The sequence below is a fragment of the Siniperca chuatsi genome, linkage group LG14, assembly GCF_020085105.1.
Source record: "Siniperca chuatsi isolate FFG_IHB_CAS linkage group LG14, ASM2008510v1, whole genome shotgun sequence".
In the NCBI taxonomy this organism is placed as follows: Eukaryota; Metazoa; Chordata; class Actinopteri; order Centrarchiformes; family Sinipercidae; genus Siniperca; species Siniperca chuatsi.
The window spans coordinates 27667915-27681871 of NC_058055.1; the positions used below are offsets into that span (position 1 = coordinate 27667915).

Consider the following 13957-nt stretch of genomic DNA (forward strand, 5'->3'; position numbering starts at 1 on the left):
TCGATTAGTCTGCCGATTGTTTTATCTCGTTTAGACCGTAAACGGTCAGAAAATGTCCATCGCAATTTCCCAAAGTGCTTGTTTTGTCCAAGCAAAAGTCCAAACCCCTGAAATACTTGGTTAACTATAACTGAGGACAGATAATCAGCAAATTCCCAACATTTGAGAAGCCAGAATTATGAAATGTTTGGCATTTTTAATTGGAGAAAATACTTAAAACGATTAATCGATAAATATTCTGTTGATCGACTAATCAGGTCTAATCCAGTTTGTACCTGTTAGATTCCAATGAGAATTGGAAAGTTCAGCCATGGGCAAAGGAATAAATGATGCTTTTTATTTTAAGGATTTCTTATCATTGTGTGACATTTTTGAATATTTTTCCTATTTCTTCATTAACTACTGCACTAGCCTGATGACTGATGACACTTTGTTTAAGGCTGCAACTGATGCTTACTTTCTTTATCGACTAATCTTCTTCTTGATCATTTCGTCAATTAATCATTTGGTCTGTAAAATAGTGATAAAATAGTGCCCATTACAGTTTCCCAGAGTCTAAGATGACTTATTCAAATCGCTTGTTCTGTCAGTCCAAAAGTCCTAAACCCAAAAATATTTCATTTACTATCACAGAGGACAAAGAAAACCACCAAATATTTACATTTGAGACGTTGGTACTGTTGGATTTTTGGCACTATTACTTAAACAATGAATCGATTATTCAAATTGTTGCTGCTTGATTTTCTGTCTATCAACTAATCGATTAATCAGCCTGACATTGTGTTCATATCCCATTTCTCTTGAGGAGGGGTTATTTTAAGGTGACGTGGTAGCTGAACTCTTCTCGTCACTCTTCTTCACGGATGTAGCTAGCTAGCGATGGCTGCCGACAAACCTGACTGGTTGATTGATTTTTCCCAAACGTGGGGGGAAATGTGCACAACACCGGAGCTATTTCAACCGCTGACCCTGAGGTCTGGGACCAGACCACCACCACTTACTTTAAATCTGGCACATGCACCTCATGACTGTCTGTCACTGAGGACCTGGATGTGATCCATTTTCTATTATCAAAACGATAGATAGATAAGTATATCATTATTAGGACAGAGGGGGGTGGAGGGTGTTTAGGGGGGGGTTGTCCCGTGTTGTTTGGGGTCAGCAGTGTTTGGAAGTCTCTGCCTTTGTTCAAATCTCATCAAGTGTGAAAAACGGGGGCAGGCCTGAGGCCCTCCGCATCATCTCTCTGCTCCCCCGGATCATCCGACAGAATGAGCAAACGTTTGAACGCCATTAAAGGAAACTTCAAACCTTTGGGTTGATTGTCGACAGCGCTCACTCACACACAGGACGTACAAGCAGGGTTATGATGCCAGACGTAATTTACACTTCTTACAGTTTGGGGAAGCCCAGAGAGACCTGTGAGTGGAAAAAAGCATCACTTCCTGCCGAGATCAACAACTTAACAAGCAGCTAACAGTGACGTCTTTGCGTCCCCGAGGAGCTCAGTGTCAGACTGTTATGGCACAAACATGCCCAGGAACTGTGAGAGAAATTAGTGCAGGACTTTATCATGCTACCTCCGACAAACGTCTGATACATTTGCATGTTATAAATGTATTAGACTGTTGTCAATAAACAAAAACACAACCCGAAAAAGAAGCCTTCAGCAGTGTCAGAGAAGTGTTTCCAGAGGGTTGGGCATCAAACCTCAACACTTTTATTGCACTGACCAAAATGTGTCTGTAGCTTCAAGAATCAATAACTGAGTTTAATCTTGTTTACTTATTCCTTGATCAGATATTGCCTCATTTAGTCACACATTTGGTCAGTTTTACCCCTGTTTTGTTAAGGTTAAGTTCTTTCGTGGTTTCTCTGTGTCACAACACACATTTACCTTATTTTGTTATATACAAAAAGCGTTTTGTAGAGAAAAATGTTTATATTCATCAATTTGAGGTATCGTTACCAACACGATTTTATATATTGGCACTGGTATTGAAATCTAGCATACAAGGCGAGCCTAATAAGCCTCCAGTTCTGCCTGTATTTGTTATAGTGGCCCCTAAATGTAATTGTTTTAATCCCAAAATTTCTCTCCCAATACCCCAAATTTGGGGCTCAGATTTGGGGATGCTATTGGGAACTGTAACAAAATCACAGAGTGTTGTCTTAAGAGTTTATTTAGATGTTTGCAACTACAGTAATGATTGTTTTCATTATCGATTAATCTGCCAATGTTATTATTTAGTATCTAGACAGGAACCTCTTCAGCACTGGAAACTGTGTCCAAACCAGAGACAAAATGTGGAACCAAAACCTCCCCCCAAACGATGACGGCTACAAACTGAAAGCAGAACCACTGTGTGAGTATTCAAGGCAATCTGACCTCATTTAGACTAATGACCGGCAACAGATGGCCCAGGTTCACATTTCATAGTTAAGATGGTGATAGAGGGTGTTTGGCTCCAAACTACTCAAAACAGGATCTGTAATCTGAGCTAAAACGGTGTGCAGCCTCCAGCGATTCGACATAAGTGGTCACTCACCAATCAGCTACCGTGCACAGACTGTATATTTAATAACACCACTTAAACCACATGCATCCGTCCAGAGATGAGAATGGGAAAACAATGTTACTGCGTGAAAGGGAACCTACGGAGAATTAATCAGCCGAACCTGCAGCTCCGCTCGGCTTCACGGAGCTTCACAGTGACTTTCAGCTCGCTGTTTATCTGCTCTGGTTTCCTCTCAGCTCTCAGAGCGTCGCTTCCAGAGAAGAAGAAGCTGTAAAAAGCCGCCGAACTCGAGCCGCTCGGCAGCCAGACGCAGTCAGAGAGCAGCTGCTGAACATAGCGGAGCATCTAGCTGCTAAAGAGCCAGATGTTTCACTCAGCAGCTGCTGGAGACCAAACACAGAGCGGACGGAGAGAAGACCGGACTGACGTCCATCAGGACACACAGACACGCCTCCTGATGAAGCGTCACGTCGCTGCTGGAGGCGGAAATAAGCTGCTGCTTCGTAGAAAAGGTTTCAGTCGTAGTCATCTGGACGCTGTTTTCAGAATCAAGACGTTTCGGCTCCCATCCGGAAGTCATTCTCAATTGTGAAAATGGTCTGAGAACTCAGAAATTTAAGCTACTCTGTGTTACATAAGCCCCGCCCTCAGGAAGGAGTCTACCTGAGTATCTGTTGATTAGCTAGTTTCACCTGAAACTGACCTAATAGTTTCCATGATGGTCCAATAATCAGTAATCAGGCCTATTGTTTTCTGGCTGCACCTCCCTGATCAATGTTAGCATGTGATTGGCGTGACCACGGTGATAGCAGCAAGCTGCTGCTTGCTAACAAGTTCAACATATCAACTTATAAAGGTGTTGTGTTCACATCTTGTTTCCGCTGCCCCCTAGTGGCCAAAAAAAATCAGTTATTGCAGGTTTAAGGTGGGAAAGTGTTGACCAAATGTTCTCTGACTTTAGTTTTGCTGGATTTTTGTTTGTAGTGCTACTGAGGTGACCACAGCTGGCTGATCAAGCTCAAGGACAACAGGTTACAGTTTAACTTTAAACCTACAGTCCTGCTGAAAGTCAAATATGACCTCGTATAATGGCTTTTAACTGGTTCAGTAAGAGTGCGACAGTTTTATAAAAGGGAATAAATAAATCCCCTTTTCACTTTCTGTCACACACAAACAGGAGAGAAGAAGAAGAAGGGAAATGCCGGCAGCAACACCAAACCAAGTTAATAGTCCTGTAAAATTCCCACAGCTGATTGCACTCTTTTTTCCCTTTAGCATCACTTTAATTCACCTATAACATTCCTCTTCTGGTGGGAAAGTCCGCCACTTCCTGGTCGGCTGCTAAACAGCGCTGAACTCACATGTGGGCGCAAATTATAAACCTCCAGAATGTATTTATTCACTAAACGTAAATATTAACTACCTATGCAACTAAATAAAAGTGCATGTTGTGTTTTTGTACCAATGTTGCAACACAGCATTTATCAAACTCCACTGAAAATAGGCTGGATTTCCATATTTTTGGAGACTTGGGAAGCAATTTTCTTTGGCAACTTCACTATCCAGCTTTGAGTGGAATTAATATAAAATTCCCACGCGTGAAAGCAGAGGCTGTTTCTTAAGTTGTCGTGGCTGTTTCATGAGGAACTAACTCTCTGGTTTGTGCAGAATATTTCACTTTCACATTCAGCAGGCTTTCCTCTTGCACTATTTGGAAAGGCCACAAAGGGTGGACCGTGAAAGCCCCCCCTCTCCTCCCCTCTTTTCCCCTCCAACCCCCCCGGCCTCGCCCCTCTCCCCTCCGCCCTCGTTTGGGGATGCAGGGGGCTCATCAGTATCTCTGGACCAGGCCCGCTTACCTCTGCTGAAGCCTCACACACACACACACACACACACCGATGCATCGCATTACATAAAAGCCTGAAATTGCTTCCAGCTGGCTGCGGGTAAACCTGGTCCCGGACAAACCGAGAGGAAACAAAGCGCCTCCGCTCGCACCATTATTTGTCCGGTGCGCACTGCCCCGAGTCTGCAGCGCCGTGCGAGTCCGGACTCGAGAACCTGCTGCTTTTTTGTTTTATAACCCACAAACAAAACTCTCACTTTCACTACTTTGCAGCTTCCAGCTCGTAGCCGCTTTAATGCGCTTTAATCACGAAAAGCCAAAGCTGCGCTGGGAATTTCAGCAGGAGGTGAACTCGTCTGCCTTGACAGCCTGTGCAGCGGGAGCGGATCTGCTGAGACTTTTAAAGCCCGGCCTGCATTTCTAACGTTAGTTTACACCAGATGATGATGATGATGATGATGATGATGATGCTGCACGGTGCGCTCCTGCCCTGCGCATCCTCAGCATGCACCAACCCGGACAACAAAACCCCGAGGGAAGCCAGGAGAGGGGCGAAACGAGCCGAGGAGGAAGAAGAGATGGAGAGAGAGAGGAGGAGGAAGGGGGGGGGAGGAAAGGAGGGATGGCCGGCCGGCCGCAGGACTCACCAGTCGGTGTCCGAGGTCTCGTCAATGACGTCCTGGTAGGAGGTCAGCAGGGCCAGTCTGTTCTTGCCGAGATTCACAGCCATGTTTCTGTCCCTGCAAGCATCCAGACCGCTGCTGATGGAGAGAGACACGGAATGAGACTACAGGGAGGACCGAGAGGAGGAGGAGGAGGAGGAGGAGGAGGCGGCGGCTCTGGCTGGTGGAGACAAAGAGACGAGCCCGTGGTCCGAGCGGTCCTAGCGCCGGAGGATTACCGGATAACTAGTCTGACGGGTCCTAGTGCCGAGGAGTCAGCTTCCTCTGCAGCTGTGCAAAAAACATCAGCTGCTGTGAAACAAACAGACAAATAACAGCAAATAAATGCAACCAAAGAAACGCATTAATGGGTGGAAGTTTCCTTCATTTCCCAGGAAGTTTCCTGGATGTAATTTGGTGCTAAAAGTCAATACGGCTGCACCTGATGATTATTTCCATTATCAATTCATTTGCTGATTGTCTTCTGATTAATTGTTTGGTTTATATAATGTCAAAAAATAAAAATGCCTGAAGCCCAATGTGACGTCTTAAAATAACAGTAAGAAACACATTCGGTTCACGCAGACGAGCAGCACGTCCTCACATCTGAGATTGATTGAACTTAAACAATTCATAAAATTAGCAAAACGGTTGCCAGTTAATCTTCTAATCATCGCAGCTGTCCAGTTGTCACACTCTTCGATTCATTACAAGCATAACGGAGAGTGTTTTATTCGGTGCACAGCGATATTTGCTTGCGTTTAAATGGAGCAGTTTCTTCAACGAAATTCATGCTTTCCATAGAATTATTATGAAAACAGCAGGAAACTTCATTATACGAAAGCTGCAGACCTGTAAAATAAAACTTTACCTCTATTTCTATTCACCTTTTACCAGCTGAGGCGCAGATGATGTTAATTTACCACCCAGCTATGACTAAAAAACAAAATACAGACATTTTGTACAGTCTCAGATTGAGCACAGACTGGAATTCCCTTTTATTAGTTAACTCACGGTCAGTACATAAACAAGAATAATAATAATAATAAAACTTTATTTATAGAGAACTTATAAAAACAAAGGACAAAGTGCTTCACAACAAGAGAAATAAAACACATAAAATACACAAAAGCAGTAAAATAAGCAGCCAGTTCAGGTAAAATCAGGATCTGCTTTCAGATAAAAATGTGTTTTGAGACGAGACTTAAACGAAGACTCTGACTCAGACAGCCTGATGTCTTCGGGCAGGTTGTTCCAGAGCCTCGGGGCCCTGATGGCCAAAGCTCTGTCCCCCTTAGTTTCCATCCTGGACTCAGGATCAGACAGGAGACCCCTGCCCGAAGATCTCAGACTACGTGAAGGTTCATAAGGGATTACAAGGTCTAAGATATAGTCTGTAACAGTAGTCAAGTCAGTTTTATTTATACAACACCCTCTATCCTTAGACCCTCGATTCAGGGTCAGATTGTGAACCTTTATCAGTACATTTAAGTACATTCTGCTGATAATTAAGTGACATTTTGAATGCAGGAGTTTTACCTCCCTAAGAAGTATTTTGACGCTGTAGTATTGCTACTTAAGTAGGATCTGAATACGTCTCCCACCGTTGGATGGCTGGCATCATTAACACTATGATTCAAAGGAAGAGTTCAACATTTTGTAAAATAATTCTTTCTAAGAGTGAGTGTGTTAAACAAAGCAGACACTGAACCATGTGTTAATTAGTGAGCTTTAGAGGTGGTGTTTTTGAACTTTGGATGAAGCCAAGCTAGCTGTTTCCACCTGTTGTTACAGTAATCGAGGCGTGAGGAGATAAAAGCATGTACAGCAGTTTCTGCATCACTAAGATTTAAAATAGATCGGATTTTTGTTTCTGAGGTGACAGAAACATGAATGGACGAGCTTTGTGACATGTTGCTCAAAACATAAACTGCTATCAAACAGGACACCGAGATTTCCTGCAACAGATTTCTTACATGATTTAGAGAACATTATTTCATAACACGGCGAGGTTTGACAGGTGGTGGGAGTTCACCTGCGATGGAGCGCCGCAGCGGCTTCATCATGTGGGAAATCGTTTGATTTATTGTTGCTTGACTCAACGTTTTACTTTGCTCCATTTCAGAATAGCATGCAACAGACAGTGAACGATATGAGGAAATGAAAGGTGAGCAGGTCAGCTAATGTCTTGCTTTTTTAAAAATAAAACATCACTCATGCAGTATTAACACATTCGCAGACTGCGGCAATGATTCATCACACGTTTAACATTACGATTAGCCCGCTGACTCCTCCAACCAATCAGCAAAATGAACTACAACCTGATGGAGCAAAACTGAATAAACCTCTCTCCCTGCAGGCATTTAGCCCGGGGTAACTAATAGTAGCTATTATTTAATTTAGGTGTGAATTTTGTCTCACTGTTATGTTACTGACACTCCTGATGTCATTAGTTTCACCTGTGCTTTTCCTGCTATGACAAACCAAAATGTCTGCCCTAAAAAAGGCCAATAAAGTCACTATTTTGTTGTTGTTTTTTTTAAATGGACTCCCTAATGTTTTATTGGCGATGGAGCAAACCAAACAATCTTGCATTGCATAAACTATTGTCATCACTTCCGCCTGTCTCATATGTCTCAGCGTAATTTCATCCCATCTTTTTACGTCAGTCGTAAAATACACCCGTATAATTTAATGCAATCCGATCCTACAGATCTGCCACAAGTTCTACTTATGAAGATTATTTGCTTCATTCACTGTCAGATAATTCAACTGTATGTTTGTTACTGAGGTCGCAGTTAGCGGTGGTGTTGTACTGGACTGCATTATATTGAAATTTCTAATATTCGCCCCCCCCCCCATGTTAGTAAATAATAAACATATCGTTAAACTGACACCTCTCTGAAAGTGTCAATCAAAACTGAACATTATTATCTTTGTAAAAGTAGAATTTATGGCTCTATTGCATTAGTTTTTATAGGTGCACCTAATAAATGTAGATATCCTTTCTCTCATTGATGTCTAGTCATTATAATTGGAAAAAGAGATCATATATGACTAGTATTTTGTCATATTTGTTGTTAATAAAATCAATATATGACTTTAAATATACACCCATGTCCTGTTAGCATCAAAATCAAGTTTTACTTACTGAGATTACTTTTTCAAAACAGATTATTTCCAGAAATGCACACAAATACCAGCAGCTTAGCCCCTTTCAGCTAGCACTTAGCTTTGTTTAAGCTAACGTTCTGAGCTATGTTAGCTTGTAGCTGTTGTTAAGCTAACGTTTTTTTAAGCTAATGCTCTAGCTAGCACTTAGCTTTGTTTTAGCTAACGTTCTGAGCTATGTTAGCTTGTAGCTGTTGTTAAGCTAACGTTTTTTAAGCTAATGCTCTAGCTAGCACTTAGCTTTGTTTTAGCTAACGTTCTGAGCTATGTTAGCTTGTAGCTGTTGTTAAGCTAACGTTTTTTTAAGCTAATGCTCTAGCTAGCACTTAGCTTTGTTTTAGCTAACGTTCTGAGCTATGTTAGCTTGTAGCTGTTGTTAAGCTAACGTTTTTTTAAGCTAATGCTCTAGCTAGCACTTAGCTTTGTTTTAGCTAACGTTCTGAGCTATGTTAGCTTGTAGCTGTTGTCAAGCTAACGGTTTTTTTTAAGCTAATGCTTTAGCTAGTACTGGCTAACAATCATCTTTGCACAATTTATTGGCAGTTATGAGGGACAATTAACAACCATTCACAATTCACATTCATTTATTGATCTTAACTAAATTATAATTTACTTACTAGAAATATTGTCTGCTTTACAAGCTACTGTGTAAGCTAGCTTCTATAAAGCATCTGCTACGCTAGCATCTTATAACTCAATGTTTTGTTTTTTTATATGGAGTTTCTTTTATTTCTCTTTTATAAAAAAGAAACCTTTTGATTTACAAACACAGTGCTTACTGGCCACATCAGTCAGAATACTTTATATTTTCAATAACTTTATAACTGTAAAGCCTTACTTTCTAACAATCATCTCTGCACGATTTAGTGGCCGTTATGAGGGACAATTGTGCTGTTTTTTTAAATAGTTTTAAGCCAATGGAAACTTGTTTGAAGCTAATATTTTGCAACCATAAAATATGAATTAACTAAATTTACTCTCCATAAATATTCTGCCTTGCGAGCTTCTGTGTAAAATTAGCTTTGTCTAATGTCCCAGTTTCTTCTATAAGCTCCACTAGCTTTCATAACTCAGTGTTTTAGATTTTGGTTTTTATTGCAGGTTTCTTTTATCCGTTTTTTCCAACAACAACAAATGAAACTTGTTCCTGGAGATATTCTACACTAAATGGTACTTGATAGCAAAATCTGATCAGTTAAACAAAGATAAAACATCTATTATTTGGTTAAAAAAATCTAACAAATTTAGCTCCCACTAGCTCTGACATTCATGTCATGTCTACGAAATAGAAACAATGGTGAAAACGTCCTGATTTTACAACCATGAAATGTGATGAAATCAGAAATTCCCCTAATACACCTGAACGGAAAATAGCTCAGAGGAGCAACCAGGGTACAGACCCTGAGCTTAACGGCCACGTGGCGACATGACAGTCAATTCAAATACTTTATAGCGTCCATAATGTGAACTTTATAACTTCAAAGCTTGTGACCTTCGTGTTCGCTCCTTGCAGGAGTTTAGATGATGGAGTTACAGGTCATCAGGGATAATTCAGCTCACCTGGTCTGGTGTTCGCTGCACCGTGTGATTATTTAGTTTTCAAGTTACAGGAAGAAGAAAGACGTCGATAAGAGACAGAGAAGACAATACACAGACACAAGGAGAATTAACTCACAAAATAAGAGTTTCAAAATCAAGAAAAAGCCCCAAATTAATGGATTTTAAACTTCTCCTTAATGATGAGATGAGACTTTAAATGAGCCTCTCGTGAATTAATTTCCTCTCCCTTCTTAAATGTGGAGAACAGATGCTGGAGCTTGAAAACTTATAAAGAGAAAGCGTGCGCACTGTGATACAAGCAGGAAATATTTCAACGCGCATGTATGTTTCACGCTTAATGTCAAGACCAGATCACACACACACACACACACACACACACACACACACACACACACACACACGGCAGCCATGCATGAGCTGCTGAGCTGATTAGTCAACGAGATGCATCTGGTGCAATTAGCAACGACAGGATCTCAGGTTCTTTTCCCACATTCAACTCGACTAGAACTATTTTAGCTCTGCAAAAAAACAAAAACAAATCACGACCGTATATCGTGGCTGATCATTCAGAAAAGACACGACCTCTTAAAACTTAGATCAACTGGACGCACTTTATCCGCATCACCAGCAGAGACACGGGTCAGCAGCGCGTGCTTTGGTGTCGCTTTGCTTGTGAACTCTGATTAATATCCAAATCAATTCCTCCCAGATGTCAAATACCTCTGCAATATCCGGTTTCACGTAAAAGCACATAAGACAGTGATTACAGTCTCGGTGCCCTTTCCACATTCAAAGAAGCACCTTCTGTGCAGAATCTGTAGTTTCTCTGCCATTCGGGATCCCCACAGCTGTAACTGAGAAAGCGAGTCATCTGGAAGCCAGACTGCCCGCTCCGTCTCTCGCTCTCCAAGCGGGAACATTTTTGGTGAGTAATAAGGAGCAGGACCTTACAGCGGCAGCTCCTCCGAGCCGTCCCTGACTCAGACCGTCTGCGGGACTGGTGACGGCGATGCACAGCCGGCGGGAGATTTGTTCAGGTTGAACCGAACCGGTTGAAGGCGGATGTTGAGCGACTCTTCAAAGGGTCAGCTCAGCCAAAATTGCAATAGTTCTCACTCACGCCTCGTTGCGTTTAGCCAGATGATGGTTTCGGTTTATGTGCCACGGTTTTGACACAGTTTTCGTTGGAACTAATGACTGCAACCAGTAACTGCGCAGTCTGTACTGGAAAGTCATTTTTTAAAATGCAAGTTCTCCAATGCTTTTAGCAGCAGAAGAAATTCCACTCACCTCCGCTGTTTTAGGGTGGAAGCAGAATTTTAATCTCAAAATCTGGACATGACTAGATACCTCTAGAACATTTAGTAATTTGCTAGACTGTTGTTTGTGTCTGCACTGAACAGCAGCACGGAGTATCCGGCCTTCTTGGAGCCTCTGGGTGGGGTCTTGGAAAGGATACCGACCGAGGTTTCTACACTTCTAACGGGGGACTTTAACGCTCACGTGGGCAACGATGGAGAAACCTGGAGGGGGGTGATTGGGAGGAATGGCCTGCCCGATCCGAACCCGAGCGCCGCTTTGTTATCGGACTCACGTGCTAGTCGTGGATTGGCCGCAGCAAACACGATGTCGAGCACAGGTGATTCATAAGTGTGTAGAACTTTCCAGCAGGTGTCACTATTTGTTTTGCGTATGTATATTACGTATATAAGTGATAGATGTTATCATTATGTCCTGGGGTATTTGAAGAAATAAGTGTGTATATTTACCATCTTATTCTAAATGTAGGCACATTTATGTTATATTTCATATATGTTATAATCTTACTAGGTTACACATATGTTTTATTATCGTTCCTAGTCACCAGATAGTCTATCTGTATATGCGAAGTTAGTCAGTGCGCAAGCGCCACCTAGGTTCATTTTTCATTCTGTTGTTGTTCTGGTACGCTTGCCGGTGAGTGTCTGTAAACTGGCATTGCTAGTAATTGAGATTTCATTGCAGGTTTACAACCTAGGAACCTAATTGATTGGTTAATTGACGAGCTAAATGTTATGCATAACTAGCTTGTGGATGCTTATTGTGTATGTGTGCACAATAAAACTCAAAAAGTGGCTCGAGTTGCGTCCGCCTTGCTCGTCCTGAAACCCTTCCAGTGGGGAGTTTATTGAGCTACAGCAGGTAGCTCAGTAAAAAACTGGACAAAGCGTACTGGTACTAGAACGCCTCGGGCTCAAGAACGTATAAGGGTTTCTGACTGTCGCTGTCACTTCAACTGGCGTCATACTTTGTTTAAAGTACGAAGTCAAAGTCAGCAAGATTTTTTGTTGGAGCGCTTTCACTTCTAGCCTAGTTTCTTCTGACTCGCTGCCCACATCTGTGTGCTCATTGGTGACTGACAATGTCTGATTGTTGGAGAAATAATTGAACATGGTCCTGATTGTTTGGGGCAAAAAAACAAAACAAAAAAAGACGTGGCCCCTCGCCGGGCCAGAAATCTGCTAACATGAACACGTCAGTCTGAATGAATGAAGTGAAACACAACAGCAATTTAGTCTGATTATCAGAGTTAAATCCAAATCCAGCCCCCCCCCCCCCGAATGTTGATTCTGGCTCCAGCTTGTTGTTCCTGCAGGACAGCCAGGTGGCTAATTAGGACCTGGTTCCTGGAGCAGCTACTGGCTGACTCCTGCTGCACTGAAATCAGATCTTCATGATGTCCAAGCAAACAGTGAGTTGCCACAGATGGCACGGTGCAGGAGGCCGAACATCGGCACTAATGAGCACAGCTATATTCCCAGATATTGTGAATCCCGGCCTCCCTTCTGTCCCCACAGTTACAAAGAAGTCAGCTGGCTGCAGGACCTTTTCCCGTCGCGCCCCCCTTCCTCTGGAATAACCTCCCTGTTATCATCACAGTCTGTTCGGGCGTTTCAAGCCAAACTTTAAACTCATCCTTTCGCCTGAACCTCCTGTTAGCCGCTTAATCTCCATTACCTCGTACCTGTTACCATTATATGTTCTGGATCTGGATCTTCATCTTTCAGGAGAGTCAGCCTGTCCTCTTGTCTCAGTCTGTGTGTCTGTTCCCGTCTCGCACCCGTGTGGTGGAGAGGACCGGAGAGGCCGTGTGGCTCAGGTCTGTCTGCTACCGGATCCTTTCGTTATATACATATATTTACAATCTATTTATAATTTTGATTGTCCAGACTGTAATTTCATCATGTTGGTGTGTATTTCCTGTCTGTCCGTCCTGGGAGAGGGGTCCCTCCTCTGCTGCTCTTCCGGAGGTTTCCGTGTTTTTCCCCCCGGCAAATTTGTGATACTGGGCTATCTAAATAAAACCGACTTGACTTACCGTCCTTACCATTAGTGTGGCAAAAAACGGAAAGTTTGTGCTGTGAATCAGAGGACAGATCATGTCAGCGCTAATCAAAAGGGTTTATTCTCAGTGGGGCGGCCTGGTAGCCTCGTGGTTAAGGTGCCGCAACGTCCACCCCTCGTCTCAGGTCATACCCGTCTCTCTCCCCACATTTCTGGTCTCTCGACACCGACTGTCCAATAAAGGCAAAAAAAAATAAATAAATCTTACTGTATGGTGGCCATGTTAGGACTGCTTTGCTCTTATTTTATCAGGTTTGGATACATTTTCATCAGTCTAATCCGGACTTTCTCAGCCTCAGTTGTACTTCACATGGGGGTCTGCGATGGACAGCGGTGGAAAGTAACTAAGTACATTTACTCAAGTACTTTAGTTCAATTTTTGAGGTGCTTTTGAGTATTTTTACACTGTGGTATTACTGCTTTTACTCAAGTAAAAGATCTGAGTAGCGATGGGAAAGATTTCAAACAACTCAAGACTGAGAGCGAGCGTTAAAAATACTGTGCAGTGACAATATTTAGGTTTCATTACCTCGAACAATAGACTTCTGCTGACATCAAACACTAGTACAATCACAGTTCAGAAAGAGTTGAGTTTCCCCACTCGTGATTACAAGTCGGATGTTAATGTGAACGCTGTTTAAACGTTGAAAACGTGAAATAAACGTGGCGTGAAGCTCAGCTGAGGTTTGAGCTGAATACTAATCTCCGCCACTATAAATAGTTTATAACACCCTGTAATGTAGTTGTGTGCAGCTATAAGTGTTTATTAATGAAGACTGTGAAGACATATTTACTATAACTGTTTTACTATATTG

At 42.3% G+C, this 13957-nt stretch overlaps 1 protein-coding gene across 6 annotated transcripts in view; it reads right to left on the reverse strand.

The window, feature by feature from the left end:
* dbn1 (drebrin 1) overlaps positions 1 to 5391 on the reverse strand; it is a 136095-nt gene extending 130704 nt beyond the window's left edge. Inside the window, exon 1 of one of the 6 annotated variants that reach the window (XM_044221171.1) lies at positions 5013 to 5391. In XM_044221171.1, coding sequence (XP_044077106.1) covers positions 5013 to 5095 — 83 coding nt within the window. In that variant the 5' untranslated portion in view covers positions 5096 to 5391. The remainder of the gene's footprint in view (positions 1 to 5012) is intronic. The other 5 variants (XM_044221169.1, XM_044221175.1, XM_044221170.1 and 2 more) reach the window with 5 other exon arrangements.
* Positions 5392 to 13957: the final 8566 nt, after the last annotated feature.